At 47.0% G+C, this 27,278-nt stretch overlaps 1 protein-coding gene across 1 annotated transcript; it reads right to left on the bottom strand.

The window, feature by feature from the left end:
- Positions 1 to 858: 858 nt before the first annotated feature.
- LOC121000784 (zinc finger BED domain-containing protein 6-like) lies at positions 859 to 9,297 on the bottom strand. Its single transcript, XM_040431417.1, has 2 exons — positions 8,892 to 9,297; positions 859 to 5,717 (listed from the first exon to the last, which is right to left on the bottom strand). Exon 2 carries the CDS (start codon positions 5,525 to 5,527, stop codon positions 2,276 to 2,278), a length of 3,252 nt encoding a protein of 1,083 aa, XP_040287351.1. The 5' UTR covers positions 5,528 to 5,717; positions 8,892 to 9,297; the 3' UTR covers positions 859 to 2,275.
- Between the last annotated feature and the right edge of the window lie 17,981 nt (positions 9,298 to 27,278).

Genomic DNA, 27,278 nt, shown 5'->3' with positions numbered 1-27,278 from the left:
CTGGGTGTTTTGTATAAGCGCCACATACCTGCCCTATGTGACGTCTACCCCCGAAATTTGGGTCGATACAAGTGAGAGGAGTGCGTCTAGTTGACTGACATCCAAATTAATAGTGTATAGTGCCAGATTGGTGCTACACCCATACAGTGATAGTGAATCACACACTCCCTTTTTCTGACCTAATACATACCACGTTTTTAGGTCATATGCCCCTTTCGTGTGTTTTTAAAACAGATTATCAATAAAACTTTATTATTTTGTTTTGTAACGTTCAAATATTTATTTTTTGCATTACCTAATTCTTGGACGTATATATCCTTACCAATATATTTTTTGCTTTGTGGTCATCTAATAACCCTTATTTCTAAACTACTGAGAGGTCATAAACACTTATGTAAGCCACATCCTTATCAGTAAAATAAGAGCTGAGCTGTAATAGGTTTTATAAGGTCAGAGAGCAGAGATAAGGAGTCCTTCAGCTCCCCAGATGACGGAAAGGACAAAAAAATCCACAGGCAGCTACTACAGCATGTCAGCTCTGTACACAAAAAAGGATTTCATATTGTTAATAAAGACTAATTAAAAAAATTATTTTTTTAGCTCAAAATAAGTATAATGCAATAATTAAAAAAAATGCCCCCTAAGGTGTACATAGCCTTTAAAGGGATTTTCCCATCTCAGACAAAGCGCTAGGATATGCCCCCATTGTCTGATAGGTGCGGGTCCCACCGATGGGACCCGCACCTACAATGGGAACGGAGCCGGGAAACTGCTATTGCCGTCTGCCCCATAGAAATGAATAGGAGCATGGGCCGCGCATGCGCGGTGCGCTCCCATTCAATTCTATGGGAGCAGCGCTTGGTGGTGGACGGACCCCGGGAAATCCGGGGTCCTCCAGCCACAGTGCTACCCACTTCGTTCTCGTTGTAGGTGCGGGTCCCATTCCTAGCGATATGCCCCCATTGTCTGAGATGGGAATACCTCTAAGCTTCTGAGCTCCCTATAATGGTGTCTGTTTTTATCTGTCCTTAAGGCAGCTCCCCCTAGTGGTGGCTGTTGTGAGCAGAATTTTATAATTTACCTCAATATCTATGCAGGGGATTTGGAGCTCTGTATTCTAGAAATAGAACTGTGAATGCTTTTAAGATCAACTAAGAAACTTAAAGGGGTCGATCACTTTATACAGCTCTGCTATCAAAGGCTTCATGCTGACAATGTAGGGGCTATGCAAACATTGGAGACCGGTGGTCACACGTCTATAGGATGTAATATGAGGGTGCTCACGTGACCACTTCCTTGGCTTCCCCTGGTAGTAGATTCTGCTGCTGCATGTACTGGACACATTCATTTTCTGTTCAGTGACTGTGCAGAAGCAGAGACACCCAGGGAGCCATCACGTGGCTCATGAGGAGGAGCCACGACACAGCTGTGAACAAAGCCTAACCAGCCATGCTACTTTGGTAGTGGCCCATAATTTAGAAATCAGTCAGAACTTAGGTACCAGAGTGCAATAAAAATTGACCTGTGCACCCACAGTGACATCATTAAAACTCCCACAATCACAACAATGAGCTTGTGATGTCATCAATTATAATGAGCATGCAATGACATCATCAGCAGAAGCAACACTCTGTGCACAGGATTTGTCTGTGTCCCGAAGACAATACTCCCTGCCCTGTGCATTGGCAGAAAACAGAATCACTATGATAACACTGAGCTGACAGACCACCCCAGGAAGTATTATAATGGGGGCACTGACTCTTCTTTAAAGAGAGTGTCCTGGCGATAAAAATGATTTACTAAACAAAAAAATTACACCTCACTCGTCCTCTGCCGGTCCTTTTCCGAAGATACTCGGTCCCCTGTCAGTCTCCATTTCCAGGTGCCTCTCAACACACAGGAAATTACCGCTGAACCAATCACTGGCTGCAGCAGTGACCACCCTCAGATAGTGACTAGCTGTGCTGTTATTTCCTGTTTGTTGCGAGGCACCAAGAAGTAGAAATTTCTGAGGGACTAGAACTCGTCGGAACTGGACCGGCAGGGGATAGGTGGGGTATGACTTTTTTTTGTTTACCAGTCAGAGGCTTTTCTAAATATTTCTCTATCACCTGGACAACGCCTTTAACAAGTCCCATAATGAGGACCTGTTGACCCCCTAAGTGGACAATCCCTCAAAGAATTTATCAAATGTATAATTCACAGAAACAACATATTATCCATTTCCTATGAGGTTCACAACTTTATTATTCTCATCTTCTTGGACTTTTTGAGTTCAGAACCCATCGTCACTGTCACTTTGTTCTATCTCATTGTCTTCAGAGAAGATAAGAGATGGCAGATTATAACTGGGGAAATTTTGCAGATTGACCTTCAGAAATATAATGTGCTCCAAACCCTCCGTTATGTCTGGTCGACGCTGTGCGTCCATGAAGACTCGAGGAGACTTAAAGACAAGTTCGGCAAACACGCTCGAAGGAGGACATGTCAGGTACATTACAGCCAATTTTGTTAGTGCCGGCCAAAGCCATGTACGTTTTTGCCAGTAGATCAAAGGGTCATCCTTTGCTCCAATGGTTTTGTTGTCTTGGAGGTACCTCTCCACCATGATGCAGGCAGAATGGCTCTCTGTTGACAATGAAGCTCCGGTTGATTTAGAGGCCAAGAGACCAACACTCTCCAAATGTTCAATCAATGATTTCTCCTTGTGAATTAAAGGTGAAGCCGTCACATTTTTCCTCCATTGTGGAGCCATAGTCATCATACTGGTTTCCCTGTCGAACTGTTTACTGGATAACACATGGGACTGAGAGTCTTCTCTAACCTGAGAAGTTGAGTGGCTCACCTGGGAGGGCAAGTAAACAGAAGAAGATGAAGACGACATGACTTCTTTGACTTTCTTAACCAGAACTTGTTTCCAGTGGTCAATATCCGAGTCAACAGGCAATATTGCCTCAATTCTTCCTTTGAACCGTGGGTCCAGCAAGGTGGCCAAAATGAACTCTTCCTTTTGGAAAATTTCATTGACCCCATAGTCTGTCGAAAGTTTGAGAGCAAAGCTATCAGCAAGAACAACACCGTTAGCATCTCCTTTGCTTTCAAAATGTCCTCTGATTTGTTTTAGGAAGATATGGAGATACCGAAGTTCTGGCAACACCTGGCTGAGGGATGACTGACTGGCATTGACCTCTCGTATAGCCATTTCAAAGGGTTGTAGAAGATCCACCAGTGATGTCATGAGGTTCCAGTGACTAGAACTTAGATGGATGTCCACAGCTTCTACTTTATGCATCACCAAGTATTCTTGGACTGCTCTCTGTTGCTCCAGGAGCCTCTGCAACATGTAGAAAGTGGATGTCCAGTGAGGTATCGTTTCCAGTTTCAGAGAATGCTTGGGCAAATTATTTTGGAATTGAAGCTCACTAAGGATTCTTCTTGCTCTGGAGGAGTGAATGAAGTAGCTACACACTTTTCTGGCCATGGTGAGCATTCCAGCAATGTAGCGATTATTCTGCAGGAAATCAGTAACCAGCAGGTTAAGAGAATGGGTAAAGCAAGGTACATATGTGTAATTTGCCCCTTTAATGGCATGCATAAGATTGACATCTGCGCTGGAGACAAAGAGCCCAGGACACAAAGCGTTGGGCAAAAGCCACAAACTAACTTGTTGAATTAACTCCTGTTGGATACTGCCCTCTGTATATTCTTTGGTAAAGCGTTTGATGCATATGAGAGCGTGCTTCCTCTCTGCAGACTGATCAGCATCTGGTTTCAAAACTGCCCAGTGGGCAGTTAAAGCTAAATAATTCATGGAAAGGTCATTGGACCGCACATGGGCAGTTATGTGGACTTGAGGACATCCGGACATCTTTAGGTCACTAACTATCCTCTCACACACTGACTCATAAATTTGGGGAACAGCTTTACCAGAGAAAAAAGATCTTGTAGGAACTGAGTAGTGAGGGTCAGCCTGTGCCATGAACCTCCGAAAAGCTTTAGAGGTAACGAATGAGTAGGGGAGGGCCATCTCGCACATTAGTTCTGTGATGCTCCTGTTCCAGGATTGGGCTTTGGGGTGATCTGAAGGGTATTTTCCATTTGCTTTGAGAATAATGCCGGTTGGATCCAAAATATTTTCCTTGAAGGAGATCTGAAGGCTACTCTGCATCTCGGGATCTTCATTATCATTGTCATACTCTATGGGAACAGTGTGGAGAGTTGGGTTAAGATGCTCTGGCATCTCTGAAGGATACATAGGGAAACCAGTTAGTCTAAATTTACTGAAAGCTCGTTGAGGATAACCAATGGGCTCATCTATGTCTTCATCCTCATCTTCGTCTGCCTCAAGCACAACAGCAGTATTTGGTTTGTTCATTTTCCCTCTGCTCCACTCTAAAGGATGCTTCCCTTCAAGATGTCGCATAAGAGCTGATGTTCCAAGGTGACCCCCTAGTTTTCCCCGACCCACACTTGCCTGGCACAGATTGCAAATGGCTCGGCAAATGTTTGTACGGTCAAGGTAGAAGAACTGCCATACAGCAGATGTAGACTTCCTTCGACGAGCTCCTAGTGGGACAGGAGAATAATCAGTAGAGCTGAACGTCTGGGAGACCACGGGTTGGGTCTTGCCCAGGCCTGGAAAGGGGTGAGAAGCATTTCTGGCATCAATGTGAAAACTGGAGACTAACCCGCTACCCTGCTCAGTCGTCTTTTTGCTGGTCATTGCTTCTCCAAATTCCACCATAATGTTGTCCCCTCTTTCCTTATCTTCCTCATCGTCACTGGAGTCAATGATCTCATACGTTTTAGGCGAACCATGAGCCACAGTACACTCAACGGCATTTTTCTCATTTGGCATTGGCTTTTGATAAAGGAACTGCATGATGGCCATATTGAATGGATTTTGGTAGGACTCATCTATTTCATCTTCATCAACATATGTTTCCTCCTCTTCCTCTTCAACATCTGGTTTTTGGAGTCTCATAGACCTTCGTTGTGCCCATTGTTGTGGATGTTTACTCTCCAAGTGGCGTTTCAGAGCTGTGGTACCAAACCTGCCCCCTAGTTTGCCTCTGCTGACACTCATTCGACAAAGAGTACAAACAGCTCTGGAGATGATGGTCGGGTCACGATAGAAAAATTGCCAGACCTCCGAGGTGGACTTTCTCTTCCTGGTTGGCCGGGCCACCAATGGTGTAGTGTTCTGAGCAATACTCAGAGACCCTTCATGCTCACGGTGATCTTTCTGTGGACCAGTTCCTACTTCCAGAGAATTGGCTATTTTTCTTTTCCTTTGAAAAGGTAAAGGCCATGAGGAGACTTCAGATTTGTCCTCATCATCATCACTGGATTCTAACTTGATTTCAATTTCGGGGATAATTTCATTGTGTGATCTTTTTATTTCTCTTATTTCGGAATCTGGATACTCTTTACCCAAAAAATCAACATTGTGGGAATCCTGAGCTTGAGGGAGCGGGTCCTGGACAGAGTCATTGCTTACAAGGGGTTCTCTAATGTCTTCTGACATGGTGACTCTAGTGAAAGGTCTTCTCTACAGCTCTGTGTTTATTGCCGCTCCATGGTAGCATCAGTTTGGTTTTCGACAGTCCATCTACATTCTTTAACCTGATGATTCTGGCGAACATGATTCTTCAAACTGATATCGAAATTGGGATTTTCTGAATTATTTCGATGATGAAATGTTTGGATCAACCCAGCTGTAACAGAGAACCATGTATAATGAATCATCTTAATGTCGTCCTTAAAGGGCATATTTTAACCACAGTATAGGCAGAGAATTAAAAGGGTTGTCCCATCTGGATATCTGGGAGGCCCTATCTCAAAAAAGGGGCCCAGACTGACGCTGCTGGGAATGCAGAATTGGCCACATCTCTCCATTCACTTCTATGGGACTTCAAAAAATAACCTATCAAGCGCATACCGCTATTTTCGGAAGTCCCACAGAAGTGAATGGATAGAGCTGTACATGCATGGCCACACTCCGTTCCTGGCTCTGTGAGGAGGGGCCCCGTTCTCAAAATAAGTGAGGATATGTGGATATGTCATAAACATCCATATGGGACAATCGCTTTACTCTACATAAACAGCTGAGTCACTGTGTACATACATTACTTATCCTGTACTGATCAAGAGTTACAGCCTGTATTATACTCCAGAGCTGCACTCACTATTCTGCTGGTGGAGTCACTGTGTACATACATTACTTATCCTGTACTGATCCTGAGTTACATTCTGTATTATACTCCAGAGCTGCACTCACTATTCTGCTGGGGCAGTCACTGTGTACATACATTACTTATCCTGCACTGATCCTGGGTTACATCCTGTATTATACTACAGAGCTGCACTCACTATTCTGCTGGTGCAGTCACTGTGTATATACATTACTTATCCTGTACTGATCAAGAGTTACAGCCTGTATTATACTCCAGAGCTGCACTCACTATTCTGCTGGTGGAGTCACTGTGTACATACATCACTTATCCTGTACTGATCCTGAGTTACATCCTGTATTATACTCCAGAGCTGCACTCACTATTCTGCTGGTGGAGTCACTGTGTACATACATTACTTATCCTGCACTGATCCTGGGTTACATCCTGTATTATACTCCAGAGCTGCACTCACTATTCTGCTGGTGCAGTCACTGTGTACATACATTACTTATCCTGTACTGATCCTGAGTTACATCCTGTATTATACTCCAGAGCTGCACTCACTATTCTGCTGCTGCAGTCACTGTGTACATACATTACTTATCCTGTACTGATCCTGAGTTACATCCTGTATTATACTCCAGAGCTGCACTCACTATTCTACTTGTGGAGTCACTGTGTACATACATTACTTATCCTGTACTGATCATCAGTTACATCCTGTATTATACCCCAGAGCTGCACTCACTATTCTGCTGGTGCAGTCACTGTGTACATTACATAACTTATCCTGTACTGATCCTGAGTTACATCCTGTATTATACCCCAGAGCTGCACTCACTATTCTGCTGGTGCAGTCACTGTGTACATACATTACTTATCCTGTACTGATCCTGAGTTACATCCTGTATTATACTCCAGAGCTGCACTCACTATTCTACTTGTGGAGTCACTGTGTACATACATTACTGATCCTGAGTTACATCCTGTATTATACTCCAGAGCTGCACTCACTATTCTGCTGGTGCAGTCACTGTGCACATACATTACTTATCCTGTACTGATCCTGAGTTACATCCTCTATTATACTCCAGAGCTGCACTCACTATTCTGCTGGTGCAGTCACTGTGTACATACATTACTTATCCTGTACTGATACCGAGTTACATCCTGTATTATACTCCAGAGCTGCACTCACTATTCTGCTGGTGCAGTCACTGTGTACATACATTACTTATCCTGCACTGATCCTGAGTTACATCCTGTATTATACTCCAGAGCTGCACTCACTATTCTGCTGGTGCAGTCACTGTGTACATTACATTACTTATCCTGCACTGATCCTGCGTTACATCCTGTATTATACTCCAGAGCTGCACTCACTATTCTGCTGGTGCAGTCACTGTGTACATACATTACTTATCCTGTACTGATCCTGAGTTACATCCTGTATTATACTCCAGAGCTGCACTCACTATTCTGCTGGTGCAGTCACTGTGTACATTACATAACTTATCCTGTACTGATCCTGAGTTACATTCCTGTATTATACTCCAGAGCTGCACTCACTATTCTACTTGTGGAGTCACTGTGTACATACATTACTGATCCTGAGTTACATCCTGTATTATACTCCAGAGCTGCACTCACTATTCTGCTGGTGCAGTCACTGTGCACATACATTACTTATCCTGTACTGATCCTGAGTTACATCCTGTATTATACTCCAGAGCTGCACTCACTATTCTGCTGGTGCAGTCACTGTGTACATACATTACTTATCCTGTACTGATCCTGAGTTACATCCTGTATTATACTCCAGAGCTGCACTCACTATTCTGCTGGTGCAGTCACTGTGTACATACATTACATTACTTATCCTGTACTGATCCTGAGTTACATCCTGTATTATACTCCAGAGCTGCACTCACTATTCTGCTGGTGCAGTCACTGTGTACATGCATTACTTATCTTGCACTGATCCTGAGTTACATCCTGTATTATACTCCAGAGCTGCACTCACTATTCTGCTGGTGCAGTCACTGTGTACATACATTACTTATCCTGTACTGATCCTGAGTTACATCCTGTATTATACTCCAGAGCTACACTCACTATTCTGCTGGTGCAGTCACTGTGTACATACATTACTTATCCTGTACTGATCCTGAGTTACACCCTGTATTATACTCCAGAGCTGCACTCACTATTCTGCTGGTGCAGTCACTGTGTACATACATTACTTATCCTGTACTGATCCTGAGTTACATCCTGTATTATACTCCAGAGCTGCACTCACTATTCTGCCGGTGCAGTCACTGTGTACATACATTACTTATCCTGCACTGATCCTGAGTTACATCCTGTATTATACTCCAGAGCTGCACTCACTATTCTGCTGGTCCTGAATGTATACTGTGGTGACCTCTCTGTATCTGCTGCAGCTCCTACTTCTGCACATATCGCACTCAGTTGCCTCCATCATGTAGGTCGCGGTTTGTGTCCATGTTCATTCTGTCTCCACATAACGAGGTGTGAACAGAGCTTTATCCTGCACGGGATATTACCGCTCAGTATGTTACACCCCGTGTATTATATGATGATACTCCGCAGTATTACTCATGTATTATGTTATATTACTGTTACTTTTGCTCTTTCTTTAGACCATGTTTCCCAGACTATCAGTCACCGGACAGAGGACAGTCGGTCGGTTACCTGAGGGGCCCAGCGCGGCCATTATCTTCCTTCTCTCCACCTCCTCCGGTGGATTATACCATCTTTTACTGTAGGATTGTAAACATTCAGAGCGGAGAAATCTGAGATTCACGAGAGTTCCTTATCCCCCTACTGCTGGTGTAATGGTATGGCCCTTTAGCTTGACAATAACCCTTTCATCTCCTCACTGCTAGCTATAATGGTACAGTTTATTAACCTGACTGTAGTCTTCTCCGTCCGCCCTGGTTGCTGTAATGGTACGGTCCTTCACCCTCACGCTAGTCCTCTCCTCCCTGGTTGCTGTAATGGTACAGTCCTTCAGCCTCACGCTAGTCCTCTCCTCCCTGGTTGCTGTAATGGTACAGTCCTTCAGCCTCAGTCCTCTCCTCTCTGTTGTAAATGGTACACTCCTTTAACCTGACTGGGAGCTTCCTCCCTCCCTTTCCCCTCTATAGCTAAAGTCTAATGGTACAGTCCTTCCCTCTGTATTAACCCTTTTGTCCCCTGCAGATGTTATTTGGTGTGCACTCATATAGCGGTGACATATTCCACACCGCCCCCAGTGAGTGTAATAAACACTTACACACCGACATCCCAACCTGCAAAAACTCATTTCAGGGAGGTTTTCATTTTTTTTTCTTTCACAAACTTTTTATGACATTTTCCAGACATCTGCAGTATCTGCACACTTTGCTCTATGGTGTGGAGGACGGGGCTCATTACTCTGCCCCAAATTATCAGATTTCTGTATATGATTAGAGGGATTCTGTCCTCGCCTATAAGCCCTGTGAGCTAAACATCTGCTCATGTCCAGGGTAGCATTCTGATTTCTAAGGTGGCCTTATAAAAGCTATTTGGGGCTTTATTCTGCGGAAAAACAGGTTTTACTAACCTGTCAATCACTGAATTAAGGTGCCCAAGCGGGGGAGGTCTGTGGATGCATGGTGCCCGGCCGCACGCATCGCCGTTCGTGCCCAGCGCCGCCTTCTACTCCTCAGTGCCGCCTCTCCCTCCCTCTCCTCCCTCTTTGAGATCCCGCGGGTGCGCACAGGCTCAGCCTGATGCGCCATTGCGGACTGCTGGCATCGGCTTCTTCTTGCACTGTGCGCACGCGCCGAGAAGGGGACACTGCTACAGGTTGCCGGAAAGGTTTACTGCGAGTAAACTAGAGATGGGAAGTTCGGATCCTTCACATGAATCGGTTCATTCGCTGAGCTGACAAGAAGCAAGTGAACTGAAGCTTAGGTTGCGCAATGCGCATGCGCGGATGCTTGGATTCAGTTTATTCTTTAAAACCCTGTGTGTAATTATCTGCCCTACTGTAGGGAGAACACAAGCATCCGGGGGGGGGGGGGGATTTAACACTGGGGTAAATAATATAATTAAAATGGAGGGTTAAATGTGTAAATGTATTTAAAAAAAATCCATCTCTCTCAATAGTTGTATAGCTACTGAATGAGACAGAAGGAGGGAGGCCTTTAACATATATATCTCCTTGAGAAGCCAATTTGACCCTAAAGGGTTAATTCAGCCTGTAATGTAAACTCAGTGTCATCTGTCACTTCTCTCATCTCTCTGCTCTGCTATCAGTGAACCTTTCCGGGAGCCGCTATCTAATAGCGGGAGACTCCCTGAACCTCCGGGAGACTTGAGATCCCTGTACACATCCAGACAGCGGCGGGTTTATCAGCTCTGGCGACATGACCGGCGTCTCCGTATCCACTGACATTACGTAACCCAGCTTTCCCAGATTCCACAATGGCAAACCTGCCCAGTTATGCCGCAATATGGAAGCAGGGGACGTATCACAGGTGTGACCCCGCCCTGTGGAAGCCGCCATATTGTCGTCACCCAGCTTTTCCAGATTTGACTTCTTTGGCCGCGGTCAGACGTCATCTCCTTGTAGACGGATTCCCCTCCCCCTCACAGTTATCATTTTCCTATAGAAGGCACAGTTAGTGAGCTCCCCCTAGTGGAGGCCACAGAATTGTCTCACGTCTGCTCCGCCCCCTATAATGATGTGGATCGGCGCAGAACCCTGGACCTGTTCCAGTACATAACACAGAAGGACCCTGCAGCCGCCATGAGGCCCCCAACACAAGGAAACATTGCACCCATCTGCCCCCGATATTCTCGGTCATGGTCTAGAGAAGAACATTACTGTGCTGGGCGGGCACTGATCTCTACACAAAGCACTCTACTGGTACTGCTGTTTACGGAGAGCACTCTACTGGTACTGCTGTTTACAGAGAGCACTCTACTGGTACTGCTGTTTACAGAGAGCACTCTACTGGTACTGCTGTTTACGGAGAGCACTCTACTGGTACTGCTGTTTACAGAGAGCACTCTACTGGTACTGCTGTTTACAGTGAGCACTCTACTGGTACTGCTGTTTACAGTGAGCACTCTACTGGTACTGCTGTTTACAGTGAGCACTCTACTGGTACTGCTGTTTACAGAGAGCACTCTACTGGTACTGCTGTTTACAGAGAGCACTCTACTGGTACTGCTGTTTACGGAGAGCACTCTACTGGTACTGCTGTTTACAGAGAGCACTCTACTGGTACTGCTGTTTACAGTGAGCACTCTACTGGTACTGCTGTTTACAGTGAGCACTCTACTGGTTCTACTGTTTACAGAGAGCACTCTACTGGTACTGCTGTTTACAGAGAGCACTCTACTGGTACTGCTGTTTACAGTGAGCACTCTACTGGTACTGCTGTTTACAGTGAGCACTCTACTGGTACTGCTGTTTACAGTGAGCACTCTACTGGTACTGCTGTTTACAGTGAGCACTCTACTGGTACTGCTGTTTACAGAGAGCACTCTACTGGTACTGCTGTTTACAGAGAGCACTCTACTGGTACTGCTGTTTACGGAGAGCACTCTACTGGTACTGCTGTTTACAGAGAGCACTCTACTGGTACTGCTGTTTACAGTGAGCACTCTACTGGTTCTACTGTTTACGGAGAGCACTCTACTGGTACTGCTGTTTACGGAGAGCACTCTACTGGTACTACTGTTTACGGAGAGCACTCTACTGGTTCTACAGTTTACGGAGAGCACTCTACTGGTTCTACTGTTTACGGAGAGCACTCTACTGGTTCTACTGTTTACGGAGAGCACTCTACTGGTTCTACTGTTTATGGAGAGCACTCTACTGGTACTGCTGTTTACAGAGAGCACTCTACTGGTACTGCTGTTTACAGAGAGCACTCTACTGGTTCTACTGGTTTACGGAGAGCACTGTACTGGTACTGCTGTTTACGGAGAGCACTCTACTGGTTCTACTGTTTACGGAGAGCACTCTACTAGTACTGCTGTTTACAGTGAGCACTCTACTGGTACTACTGTTTACGGAGAGCACTCTACTGGTACTGCTGTTTACGGAGAGCACTCTACTGATACTACTGTTTACGGAGAGCACTCTACTGGTACTACTGTTTACGGAGAGCACTCTACTGGTTCTACTGTTTACGGAGAGCACTCTACTGGTTCTACAGTTTACGGAGAGCACTCTACTGGTTCTACTGTTTACGGAGAGCACTCTACTGGTTCTACTGTTTATGGAGAGCACTCTAGTGGTACTGCTGTTTACAGAGAGCACTCTACTGGTTCTACTGTTTACGGAGAGCACTGTACTGGTACTGCTGTTTACGGAGAGCACTCTACTGGTTCTACTGTTTACGGAGAGCACTCTACTGGTACTGCTGTTTACAGTGAGCACTCTACTGGTACTGCTGTTTACAGTGAGCACTCTACTGGTACTGCTGTTTACAGAGAGCACTCTACTGGTTCTACTGTTTACGGAGAGCACTCTACTGGTACTGATGTTTACAGAGAGCACTCTACTGGTACTGCTGTTTACAGAGAGCACTCTACTGGTTCTACTGTTTACAGAGAGCACTCTACTGGTACTGCTGTTTACAGTGAGCACTCTACTGGTACTGCTGTTTACAGAGAGCACTCTACTGGTTCTACTGTTTACGGAGAGCACTCTACTGGTACTGCTGTTTACAGTGAGCACTCTACTGGTTCTACTGTTTACGGAGAGCACTCTACTGGTTCTACTGTTTACGGAGAGCACTCTACTGGTACTGCTGTTTACAGTGAGCACTCTACTGGTTCTACTGTTTACGGAGAGCACTCTACTGGTACTGCTGTTTACGGAGAGCACTCTCCTGGTACTGCTGTTTACAGAGAGCACTCTACTGGTTCTACTGTTTACGGAGAGCACTGTACTGGTTCTACTGTTTACAGAGAGCACTCTACTGGTACTATTATTTATGGCACTCTACTAGTAATAATTAATAGGTATTAATGTGTTTGCAGAGCACTCCATTTGAATTACTGTATATGGACACCACTCTATTGGTACTAGAGTTTTTGCAGAGCATTTTACTACCACTACTGTTTATAAAGAGCACTCTATATACACTCACCTAAAGAATTATTAGGAACACCTGTTCTATTTCTCATTAATGCCATTCTCTAGTCAACCAATCACATGGCAGTTTCTTCGATGCATTTAGGGTTGTGGTCCTGGTCAAGACAATCTCCTGAACTCCAAACTGAATGTCAGAATGGGAAAGAAAGGTGATTTAAGCAGTTTTGAGCGTGGCATGGTTGTTGGTGCCAGACGGGCCGGTCTGAGTATTTCACAATCTGCTCAGTTACTGGGATTTTCACGCACAACCATTTCTAGGGTTTACAAAGAATGGTGTGAAAAGGGAAAAACATCCAGTATGCGGCCGTCCTGTGGGCAAAAATGCCTTGTGGATGCTAGAGGTCAGAGGAGAATGGGCCGACTGATTCAAGATGATAGAAGAGCAACGTTGACTGAAATAACCACTCGTTCCAACCGAGGTATGCAGCAAAGCATTTGTGAAGCCACAACACGCACAACCTTGAGGCGGATGGGCTACAACAGCAGAAGACCCCACCGGGTACCACTCATCTCCACTACAAATAGGGAAAAGAGGCTACAATTTGCACGAGCTCACCAAAATTGGACTGCTGAAGACTGGAAAAATGTTGCCTGGTCTGATGAGTCTCGATTTCTGTTGAGACATTCAAATGGTAGAGTCCGAATTTGGGGTAAACAGAATGAGAACATGTACCCACCCTCTGATGGCTACTTCCAGCAGGATAATGCACCATGTCACAAAGCTCCAATCATTTCACATTGGTTTCTTGAACATGACAATGAGTTCACTGGACTAAAATGGCCCCACAGTCACCAGATCTCAACCCAATAGAGCATCTTTGGGATGTGGTGGAACGGGAGCTTCGTGCCCTGGATGTGCATCCCTCAAATCTCCATCAACTGCAAGATGCTATCCTATCAATATGGGCCAACATTTCTAAAGAATGCTATCAGCACCTTGTGGAATCAATGCCACGTAGAATTAAGGCAGTTCTGAAGGCAAAAGGGGGTCCAACACCGTATTAGTATGGGGGCACTAATAATTCTTTAGGTGAGTGTGTAATATATATATATATAAAGGACGTATATATATGTGTATGTTCCGCGATCACTCAAAAACGCAACCATCCATTTCCACGACACTTGGTCTACACATCGCTTGCTACCTGGAAAGAAATCTTGGGGGGTCTCAGCTCTCTAGGACGTACCGTTCCCGAGATATTCCTAGAAAATGACCTCCATTAGCCAATACAAGCCTGCAAGTCTTTCTCTTCATATCCCAACTGCCATACACACGGTCACATGACCCTTATCAGCCAATAGAAGCTTGCAGGTCCTTAGTCTCCACATACACACAGTTTTACTCCAAGTTTCCATAACAACCCGGCCATGTAGGTCAGCTTTAGGCTAGGGCTGCAGGACACAAAGGGCACAACTACACTGCTACATGTGTCGCGCAACAATTTTTATAATGATAGGCTACGGTGTTGCACTGTGACATGTGACCTGATGCGACTGCGATGCGACAGTCGCAGAAAAATCGTGTCACATGTCGCAGCATGTCACATGTCACAGTGCAACACCATAGACTATTATTATAAAAATTGTTGAGACAAAATGTCACGCGACACTTGTCGTCGTGTAGCCCTAGCATTAAAGTTGCAGGGCACTGTGGAAGTCACTGTTAAAGGGGCGGGCACTGTGGAAGTCACTGTTAAAGGGGCGGGCACTGTGGAAGTCACTGTTAAAGGGGCGGGCACTGTGGATGTTACTGTTAAGGGGGCAGGGGCCACTATTAAAGGGGCAACAGCTGTGAAGGTCACTGTTAAGGCAGCGGCGGATTATAATTGGGGCGTTTGGGTCGGTAGCCCCGGGCCCGGCATCGCTGGAGGGCCCAACACCGACCCAAACTACAGCGGGGCACGGGAGCGCATAGTTCCCTGCCCCACCGTCGTCCGCCGATCACCGCCATAGGTTTCAGGCTATGCGGTAGTAAAATCCCGGCGCAGGCGGGCATGATGACGTCATCGCACCACCCTTGTGCCTGGACACAGCACACTGATGTGTGTGCGCAGCGCGCCTGCTCCATCTACGAGTGAGCGCCGACTTGGACACAGGTAAGTAGAGTGTGCCTGGCGTGCAAGCTGTACCTGCACTCCCTGGACTTTGTGCGGCTGTCATGGCCCATAACAGGTAGGTACTAGTGTTAGGGACCACTCCATAGAGGCGACCTTGACGTGGTGAGTGGCTTATTACGCTTTGGCCAAAATGTACACCAATGCCTCATCCAGCATGGAGGCAGCGCAGAATGTTATTGCATTTGTGTTTTTACAGGTAAGTATCAGCTTTTTTTTTTTTTTTTTTTTTTTGTGTGCCAACTTTGGGGGACATTACTGAAGGGACAGTGTTGGGCAAACTACGGGCAAATTACTAGTGTGGGGGAAATTAATACTGTGGGGGCAAATTACTACCATGGGGGAAATTAATACTGTGGGGGAAAATTACTTAATGGATGGCAGTGTCGGGGCAAATTATCTAATGGGGGCAGTTGGGGGGTTATTACTTGATGGGGGCAGTGTGGGGGCAAATTACTTAATGAAGGGCAGTGTGGGGGCAAATTACTATATGGGGCAGTGTGGGGGAAATTACTGTATGGGGCAGTGTGGGGGTAAATTACTATATGGGGGCAGTGTGGGGGAAATTACTGTATGGAGGCAGTGTGGGGGAAATTACTATATGGGGCAGTGTGGGGGAAATTACTATAGGGGGGCAGTGTGGGGGAAATTACTGTATGGGGCAGTGTGGGGGTAAATTACTATATGGGTGCAGTGTGGGGGAAATTACTGTATGGGGCAGTGTGGGGGTAAATTACTATATGGGGGCAGTGTGGGGGAAATTACTGTATGGAGGCAGTGTGGGGGAAATTACTATATGGAGGCAGTGTGGGGGAAATTACTGTATGGAGGCAGTGTGGGGGAAATTACTATATGGGGGCAGTGTGGGGGAAATTACTGTATGGAGGCAGTGTGGGGGAAATTACTATATGGGGGCAGTGTGGGGGAAATAACTATATGGGGCAGTGTGGGGGAAATTACTGTATGGAGGCAGTGTGGGGGAAATTACTATATGGGGGCAGTGTGGGGGAAATTACTATATGGGGCAGTGTGGGGGAAAATACTATATGGGGCAGTGTGGGGGAAATTACTATATGGGGCAGTGTGGGGGAAATTACTATATGGGGCAGTGTGGGGGAAATTACTATATGGGGATAGTGTGGGGAAAATTACTATATGGGGCAGTGTGGGGGAAATTACTATATGGGGGCAGTGTGGGGGAAATTACTATATGGGGCAGTGTGGGGGAAATTACTATATGGGGCAGTGTGGGGGAAATTACTATATGGGGCAGTGTGGGGGAAATTACTATAGGGGGGCAGTGTGGAGGAAATTACTATATGGGGCAGTGTGGGGGAAATTACTGTATGGGGGCAGTGTGGGGGAAATTACTATATGGGGCAGTGTGGGGGAAATTACTATATGGGGCAGTGTGGGGGAAATTACTATATGTGGGCAGTGTGGGGGAAATTACTATATGGGGCAGTGTGGGGGAAATTACTATATGGGGGCAGTGTGGGGGAAATTACTATATGGGGCAGTGTGGGGGAAATTACTATATGGGGCAGTGTGGGGGAAATTACTATATGGGGCAGTGTGGGGGAAATTACTATATGGGGCAGTGTGGGGGAAATTGCTATATGGGGCAGTGTGGGGGAAATTACTATGTGGGGGAAATTACTATATGGGGCAGTGTGGGGGAAATTACTATATGGGGCAGTGTGGGGGAAATTACTATATGGGGCAGTGTGGGGGAAATTACTATATGGAGCAGTGTGGGGGAAATTATTATATGGGGCAGTGTGGGGGAAATTACTATATGGGGGCAGTGTGGGGGAAATTACTATATGGGGGCAGTGTGGGGGAAATTACTATATGGGGGTAGTGTGGGGGAAATTACTATATGGGGGTAGTGTGGGGGAAATTACTATATGGGGGCAGTGTGGGGGAAATTACTATATGGAGCAGTGTAGGGGAAATTACTATATGTGGGCAGTGTGAGGGAAATTACTATATGGAGCAGTGTGGGGGAAATTACTATATGGGGCAGTGTGGGGGAAATTACTGTATGGGGCAGTGTGGGGGGAAATTACTATATGGGGCAGTGTGGGGGAAATTACTATATGGGGCAGTGTGGGGGGAATTACTGTATGGGGCAGTGTGGGGGGAAATTACTATATGGGGCAGTGTGGGGGGAAATTACTATATGGGGCAGTGTGGGGGGAATTACTGTATGGGGCAGTGTGGGGGGAAATTACTATATGGGGCAGTGTGGGGGGAATTACTGTATGGGGCAGTGTGGGGGAAATTACTATATGGGGCAGTGTGGGGGAAATTACTATATGGGGGCAGTGTGGGGGAAATTACTATATGGGGCAGTGTGGGGGAAATTACTATATGGGGCAGTGTGGGGGAAATTACTATATGGGACAGTGTGGGGGAAATTACTATATGGGGCAGTGTGGGGGAAATTACTATGTGGGGGAAATTACTATATGGGGCAGTGTGGGGGAAATTACTATATGGGGCAGTGTGGGGGAAATTACTATATGGGGCAGTGTGGGGGAAATTACTGTATGGGGGCAGTGTGGGGGAAATTACTGTATGGGGGCAGTGTGGGGGAAATTACTATATGGGGGCAGTGTGGGGGAAAATACTATATGGGGCAGTGTGGGGGAAATTACAATGTGGGGGAAATTACTATACGGGGGTAGTGTGGGGGAAATTACTATATAGGGTTAGTGTGGGGGAAATTACTGTATGGGGCAGTGTGGGGGAAATTACTATATGGGGCAGTGTGGGGGAAATTACTATTTGGGGCAGTGTGGGGGAAATTACTATATGGGGCAGTGTGGGGGAAATTACTATATGGGGGCAGTGTGGGGGAAATTACTATATGGGGCAGTGTGGGGGAAATTACTATATGGAGCAGTGTGGGGGAAATTACAATGTGGGGGAAATTACTATATGGGGGCAGTGTGGGGGAAATTACTATATGGGGGCAGTGTGGGGGAAATTACTATATGGGGCAGTGTGGGGGAAATTACTATATGGGGTAGTGTGGGGGAAATTACTATATGGGGCAGTGTGGGGGAAATTACTATATGGGGCAGTGTGGGGGAAATTACAATGTGGGGGAAATTACTATATGGGGCAGTGTGGGGGAAATTACTATATGGGGCAGTGTGGGGGAAATTGCTATATGGGGCAGTGTGGGGGAAATTACTATGTGGGGGAAATTACTATGTGGGGGAAATTACTATATGGGGCAGTGTGGGGGAAATTACTATATGGGGGCAGTGTGGGGGAAATTACTATATGGAGCAGTGTGGGGGAAATTACAATGTGGGGGAAATTACTATATGGGGGCAGTGTGGGGGAAATTACTATATGGGGGCAGTGTGGGGGAAATTACTATATGGGGCAGTGTGGGGGAAATTACTATATGGGGCAGTGTGGGGGAAATTACTATATGGGGCAGTGTGGGGGAAATTACTATATGGGGGCAGTGTGGGGGAAATTACTATATGGGGCAGTGTGGGGGAAATTACTATATGGGGCAGTGTGGGGGAAATTACTATATGGGGCAGTGTGGGGGAAATTACAATGTGGGGGAAATTACTATATGGGGCAGTGTGGGGGAAATTACTATATGGGGCAGTGTGGGGGAAATTGCTATATGGGGCAGTGTGGGGGAAATTACTATGTGGGGGAAATTACTATGTGGGGGAAATTACTATATGGGGCAGTGTGGGGGAAATTACTATATGTGGGCAGTGTGGGGGAAAATACTATATGGTGCAGTGTGGGGGAAATTACTATATGGGGCAGTGTGGGGGAAATTACTATATGGGGCAGTGTGGGGGAAATTACTATATGGTGCAGTGTGGGGGAAATTACTATATGGGGCAGTGTGGGGGAAATTACTATATGGGGCAGTGTGGGGGAAATTACTATATGGGGGCAGTGTGGGGGAAATTACTATATGGGGGCAGTGTGGGGGAAATTACTATATGGGGCAGTGTGGGGGAAATTACTATATGGGGGCAGTGTGGGGGAAATTACTATATGGGGGCAGTGTGGGGGAAATTACTATATGGGGCAGTGTGGGAAATTACTATATGGGGCAGTGTGGGGGAAATTACTATATGGGGCAGTGTGGGGGAAATTACAATGTGGGGGAAATTACTATATGGGGCAGTGTGGGGGAAATTACTGTATGGGGGCAGTGTGGGGGAAATTACTGTATGGGGCAGTGTGGGGGGAAATTACTATATGGGGCAGTGTGGGGGAAATTACAATGTGGGGGAAATTACTATATAGGGTTAGTGTGGGGGAAATTACTGTATGGAGGCAGTGTGGGGGAAATTACTATATGGGGGCAGTGTGGGGGAAATTACTGTATGGAGGCAGTGTGGGGGAAATTACTATATGGGGGCAGTGTGGGGGAAATAACTATATGGGGCAGTGTGGGGGAAATTACTGTATGGAGGCAGTGTGGGGGAAATTACTATATGGGGGCAGTGTGGGGGAAATTACTATATGGGGCAGTGTGGGGGAAAATACTATATGGGGCAGTGTGGGGGAAATTACTATATGGGGCAGTGTGGGGGAAATTACTATATGGGGCAGTGTGGGGGAAATTACTATATGGGGATAGTGTGGGGAAAATTACTATATGGGGCAGTGTGGGGGAAATTACTATATGGGGGCAGTGTGGGGGAAATTACTATATGGGGCAGTGTGGGGGAAATTACTATATGGGGCAGTGTGGGGGAAATTACTATATGGGGCAGTGTGGGGGAAATTACTATAGGGGGGCAGTGTGGAGGAAATTACTATATGGGGCAGTGTGGGGGAAATTACTGTATGGGGGCAGTGTGGGGGAAATTACTATATGGGGCAGTGTGGGGGAAATTACTATATGGGGCAGTGTGGGGGAAATTACTATATGTGGGCAGTGTGGGGGAAATTACTATATGGGGCAGTGTGGGGGAAATTACTATATGGGGGCAGTGTGGGGGAAATTACTATATGGGGCAGTGTGGGGGAAATTACTATATGGGGCAGTGTGGGGGAAATTACTATATGGGGCAGTGTGGGGGAAATTACTATATGGGGCAGTGTGGGGGAAATTGCTATATGGGGCAGTGTGGGGGAAATTACTATGTGGGGGAAATTACTATATGGGGCAGTGTGGGGGAAATTACTATATGGGGCAGTGTGGGGGAAATTACTATATGGGGCAGTGTGGGGGAAATTACTATATGGAGCAGTGTGGGGGAAATTATTATATGGGGCAGTGTGGGGGAAATTACTATATGGGGGCAGTGTGGGGGAAATTACTATATGGGGGCAGTGTGGGGGAAATTACTATATGGGGGTAGTGTGGGGGAAATTACTATATGGGGGTAGTGTGGGGGAAATTACTATATGGGGGCAGTGTGGGGGAAATTACTATATGGAGCAGTGTAGGGGAAATTACTATATGTGGGCAGTGTGAGGGAAATTACTATATGGAGCAGTGTGGGGGAAATTACTATATGGGGCAGTGTGGGGGAAATTACTGTATGGGGCAGTGTGGGGGGAAATTACTATATGGGGCAGTGTGGGGGAAATTACTATATGGGGCAGTGTGGGGGGAATTACTGTATGGGGCAGTGTGGGGGGAAATTACTATATGGGGCAGTGTGGGGGGAAATTACTATATGGGGCAGTGTGGGGGGAATTACTGTATGGGGCAGTGTGGGGGGAAATTACTATATGGGGCAGTGTGGGGGGAATTACTGTATGGGGCAGTGTGGGGGAAATTACTATATGGGGCAGTGTGGGGGAAATTACTATATGGGGGCAGTGTGGGGGAAATTACTATATGGGGCAGTGTGGGGGAAATTACTATATGGGGCAGTGTGGGGGAAATTACTATATGGGACAGTGTGGGGGAAATTACTATATGGGGCAGTGTGGGGGAAATTACTATGTGGGGGAAATTACTATATGGGGCAGTGTGGGGGAAATTACTATATGGGGCAGTGTGGGGGAAATTACTATATGGGGCAGTGTGGGGGAAATTACTGTATGGGGGCAGTGTGGGGGAAATTACTGTATGGGGGCAGTGTGGGGGAAATTACTATATGGGGGCAGTGTGGGGGAAAATACTATATGGGGCAGTGTGGGGGAAATTACAATGTGGGGGAAATTACTATACGGGGGTAGTGTGGGGGAAATTACTATATAGGGTTAGTGTGGGGGAAATTACTGTATGGGGCAGTGTGGGGGAAATTACTATATGGGGCAGTGTGGGGGAAATTACTATTTGGGGCAGTGTGGGGGAAATTACTATATGGGGCAGTGTGGGGGAAATTACTATATGGGGGCAGTGTGGGGGAAATTACTATATGGGGCAGTGTGGGGGAAATTACTATATGGAGCAGTGTGGGGGAAATTACAATGTGGGGGAAATTACTATATGGGGGCAGTGTGGGGGAAATTACTATATGGGGGCAGTGTGGGGGAAATTACTATATGGGGCAGTGTGGGGGAAATTACTATATGGGGTAGTGTGGGGGAAATTACTATATGGGGCAGTGTGGGGGAAATTACTATATGGGGCAGTGTGGGGGAAATTACAATGTGGGGGAAATTACTATATGGGGCAGTGTGGGGGAAATTACTATATGGGGCAGTGTGGGGGAAATTGCTATATGGGGCAGTGTGGGGGAAATTACTATGTGGGGGAAATTACTATGTGGGGGAAATTACTATATGGGGCAGTGTGGGGGAAATTACTATATGGGGGCAGTGTGGGGGAAATTACTATATGGAGCAGTGTGGGGGAAATTACAATGTGGGGGAAATTACTATATGGGGGCAGTGTGGGGGAAATTACTATATGGGGGCAGTGTGGGGGAAATTACTATATGGGGCAGTGTGGGGGAAATTACTATATGGGGCAGTGTGGGGGAAATTACTATATGGGGCAGTGTGGGGGAAATTACTATATGGGGGCAGTGTGGGGGAAATTACTATATGGGGCAGTGTGGGGGAAATTACTATATGGGGCAGTGTGGGGGAAATTACTATATGGGGCAGTGTGGGGGAAATTACAATGTGGGGGAAATTACTATATGGGGCAGTGTGGGGGAAATTACTATATGGGGCAGTGTGGGGGAAATTGCTATATGGGGCAGTGTGGGGGAAATTACTATGTGGGGGAAATTACTATGTGGGGGAAATTACTATATGGGGCAGTGTGGGGGAAATTACTATATGTGGGCAGTGTGGGGGAAAATACTATATGGTGCAGTGTGGGGGAAATTACTATATGGGGCAGTGTGGGGGAAATTACTATATGGGGCAGTGTGGGGGAAATTACTATATGGTGCAGTGTGGGGGAAATTACTATATGGGGCAGTGTGGGGGAAATTACTATATGGGGCAGTGTGGGGGAAATTACTATATGGGGGCAGTGTGGGGGAAATTACTATATGGGGGCAGTGTGGGGGAAATTACTATATGGGGCAGTGTGGGGGAAATTACTATATGGGGGCAGTGTGGGGGAAATTACTATATGGGGGCAGTGTGGGGGAAATTACTATATGGGGCAGTGTGGGAAATTACTATATGGGGCAGTGTGGGGGAAATTACTATATGGGGCAGTGTGGGGGAAATTACAATGTGGGGGAAATTACTATATGGGGCAGTGTGGGGGAAATTACTGTATGGGGGCAGTGTGGGGGAAATTACTGTATGGGGCAGTGTGGGGGGAAATTACTATATGGGGCAGTGTGGGGGAAATTACAATGTGGGGGAAATTACTATATAGGGTTAGTGTGGGGGAAATTACTGTATGTGGGCAGTGTGGGGGTGTTGCTATTAGGGGACATTATTTTTGGGGACACTATACAGAAATTACCTGGAGCACAATATAGGGTGTTATTATTACTGGGGACACTCTAAGGGACATTATAATTGCTGTGGACACTATAGGGACCTTTGGGGTAATTTATCAAACTGGTGTAAAGTAGAACTGGATTAGTTGCCTATAGCAACAGATTCCACCTTTCATTTTTCAGAGCTCCTTTGGAAAATGAAAGGTGGAATCTGATTGGCTGCTATGGGCACCTAAGCCAGTAGAGAAATCTAACGTGTCTGTGTAACAAACTCTGCAGAGATGAGATGCGGCTGAAAGAATTAGTCATGGCGGTCTGGGTCTAACGGAGGAGAAGAGGAAAGAGAAGGTCTACATGACAGGAGATGTCCCTGGATGTAAGAGGTATGTAGAGCGGGCTCACTACCAGGGCCGGCGTCATAACCCGGCATCCCCGGGCAAGTGCCGGGGCCCAATGCTCCTGGGGGGGCCCACTGAGCTGCTATGAGCACTTCCATCAATACAGATGGGAGCTCTCACTGCTGTCATTTCACATACGCAGTACCCCTCTGGTGGGCCCTCTGAGCTGCAGAGACTCAGGACACGCCCCCTCTACACAGGACACGCCCCCTCTACACAGGACACGCCCCCTCTACACAGGACACACGCTGTCTGAGGAGAGAGACCGCAGGGCTGGAGCAGAGAAGTGTGGAGACAGTCTGTGAGTGAGTCTGCACCGTGACTGTCTCTTCTCTGTGGGACAGAAGGAAAGGGGGGGACGCTGCTGCTTCATTCTATTTAGTTGTGTTACTGTTTTATTAAGCTGTTTGCCTCCATGACACCTGCCCCCCCCCCCCATATCCTGTCCTATATCACCCTCATGGAGCCCCTGCTGTCTCCTTTCCTCCCTCATGTATCCAGAGCTCCTGTCCCACCCTCCTATCTCCTATTGCTGCCCTGCACAGACCTCCTGCCACTACTTGTATGAATCCCCCTCAGAGCCCCTTCAATCTACTTGCTGTGTCCACCCCTCCTGTCCATCCAGGGCCCCGGGCCCCTGTCTCACTCCTCTGCCTCTCATTATGGTGGCATCTGAACCGCATTCACCATAAGGACCTTCTAACATCACAGGGTCATGTGACTGTGATCCCCCACCCCGTACTGTGCCCCTTTATACCCTGCATTGTGCCCTCTTACCACACCCTGTGCAGTGCCCATAGTCATTCCCTGTACTATGCCCTCCTATACCCTTTTATCCGGTCACTGTATGGTGGTTTTATCCTTGTATGGCGGTGTTATCACTATATGGCGGTGTTATCACTATATGGCGGTGTTATCACTATATGGCGGTGTTATCACTATATGGCGGTGGTATCACTGTATGGCGGTGTTATCACTGTATGGCGGTGTTATCACTATATGGCGGTGTTATCACTATATGGCGGTGGTATCCAATAACTGGATGGCCATAACTGTATCCCTTTCTGCCCACACCACTTTTTTTAGACCTGGCATGAGCGGGAAAAGATACAGATTGCGGTGTTAAGGACCTTTGCGCCACATCTGTGTCAGAAATACGCCTAACATAGACGTATTTCTATATAATAAATGACCCCCTAATCGTATGATTATTCGGGGGGTGGGGCTAATATCTTTATATTATATAGATTCTAGTGTATTATACTGTGTCCTGTATTTCCCAGTAGAAAATGATCCTTGGGAAGCACAGTCCTCACCCCTGACCACCAGGACCATGTAGCGCTCTGTCAGTACATGGCGGGCTCCCCTCTCCGCCACGCTGCTCCGCTGTGTACTGGGGCTTATTCTGACACTAGGGCTGGGTTCACATCACATTTTTGCCATCCATTTAATGCATAGTGAAAATGTATGCATTGACATATGCCTCAGACTGATGCCGTACAGTGACTTCCGTTCACCATACAGTTCCATGGTAAAAAAACATATACGTTAACGTCTGCATTTTTTACTTGACTCTGCAGGATACAAAAACGTGGAGTGCAGCACATTTGTATACATCAAACCGATAGGAAAAACGTAATGTGAACACACATTGGGGGGGGAGGGGGGCGTACTAAATTTCGCTGTGGGGCCCAGTCAGTTCTAGCTCCATCACTGCACATCTCCTTCTCTCCTCCAGGCCCGGCTCACTGCTGCAGCGGAGGAGAGAAGGAGCGCAGGGAGCTGCGGTTAGTGAATGACAGGACCGCCTGCTCCCCTGCAATGATAGGTATGTGAGGGGGCCACTGGGGGGGTCATTCATCACACTGTGAGGGTCCCTTACACAGTATAATGACTCCCAGTGCCCCCCATTTAGTATAATGATCCCCATTGACCCTCCATTTAGCATAATGACCACCAGATCCCCCATTAAATATAATAACCCCTCGTGCCCCCTCCATACAGTATAACCCCCAGTGTGGGGGCGACTGGGGGTCATTATTCTGAATGGAGGGTCACTGTGGGGTCATTATACTGTGAGGGCCCTTTACATAGTATAATGACCCCCAGTGTCCCCCATTTAGTAATGATCACCAATGACCCTCCATTCAGTATAATGACCCCCAGAGCCCCCTCCATACAGTATTCCCCCAGTGTGGGGGCTACTGGGGGTCATTATTCTAAATGGGGGCGACTGGGGGTTATTATTCTGAATGCAGGGCCACAGCTGGTCATTATACAGTGGGGGGGGAATTGGGGGTTCATTATACTGTGTGAAGGGCCACTAGTAGTCATTATACTGTATAGGGGCCACTGGGGGTCATTATACCGTGTAGGAGCCACAGGGGGACATGTCAATGTAAAAAAATGCCTCATGGGGGCCCACTGGGATTTATCGCCCAAGGGCCCACATGAACCTGGAGCCGGCCCTGCTCACTACTGTCACCTGCGTCTCATCTTCTCCTCCAAGTCTTTTTTTATCATAATTGTATGTATTTTAAATTTGGCAACTTAAATTTTAATTTGTCACCTGCAGTCCTATGTAACAGCCCAGATAACAGTGATAACTTTCTGTGTGCAGATAATGTAGTAGATGTTCCATGCAGTCCTGTGTAACACCCCACATAACACAATAGTTACATAGTGTTACATAGGACTGCAGGGAACATCTATGAAATCTGTACTCAGAGTTATGAGATGGTGGGGGTCCGACTCCTGGCACCCCCCCAATCAGCTGTTTGAGGAGGCTGCAGCCTCTTTGCTCATCGCTGTCCATTTGATAGCCCTGCGCTCGGTACTGCAGCTCAGACCCGATCACTCAGATGAGACCACGTGAACCATGTCATATGGCCGAGGAAGAGACTTTGGCGCTTACGAAGCACCGCAGCCTCTTCATACAGAAAAAAACTATAACTAAAATGGGGGGGGGGGGGGGGGGTGAGTAGGTAGACAGGCCCGGGCCTATCATGTACTTAATCCGCCCCTGGGCAACGGGTTACTGTGGAGGTCACTGTCAAGGGGGTGGGCCCCTGAGGAGGTCACTGTCAAGGGGGCGGGCCCCTGAGGAGGTCACTGTCAAGGGGGCGGGCCCCTGAGGAGGTCAATGTCAAGGGGGCGGGCCCCTGAGGAGGTCAATGTCAAGGGGGCGGGCCCCTGAGGAGGTCACTGTCAAGGGGGCGGGCCCCTGAGGAGGTCACTGTCAAGTGAGTGAGGTGCTGTGAGGTCACTGTTAAAGGGGCGGGCTGCTGTGAAGGTCGAATTTAAAGGGATAGGCTGCTGTTGAGGTCCCATTTTAAGTGGCGGGGCACTGTGGGGGGGGGTGAGTGTTAAGGTGTGGGGGACTGTGGAGTTCACTGTTAAAGGGGCGGGGTGCTGTAGAGGTCACTGTTATGGGGGATACTGTTGACACACACAAGATGAAATTATACCCGTGTGAAGCCGGCTCCTTATGCTAGCCTAATATATAAAGCTGAGTGTGTGCATGTCCACTAAAGGAATCCGCACCGGCGCATTTACAA

This window comes from Bufo bufo, chromosome 5, assembly GCF_905171765.1.
Source record: "Bufo bufo chromosome 5, aBufBuf1.1, whole genome shotgun sequence".
In the NCBI taxonomy this organism is placed as follows: domain Eukaryota; kingdom Metazoa; phylum Chordata; class Amphibia; order Anura; family Bufonidae; genus Bufo; species Bufo bufo.
Note: the sequence above shows the minus strand (reverse complement) of the source record. Positions and strands in the feature narration are given on the sequence as shown.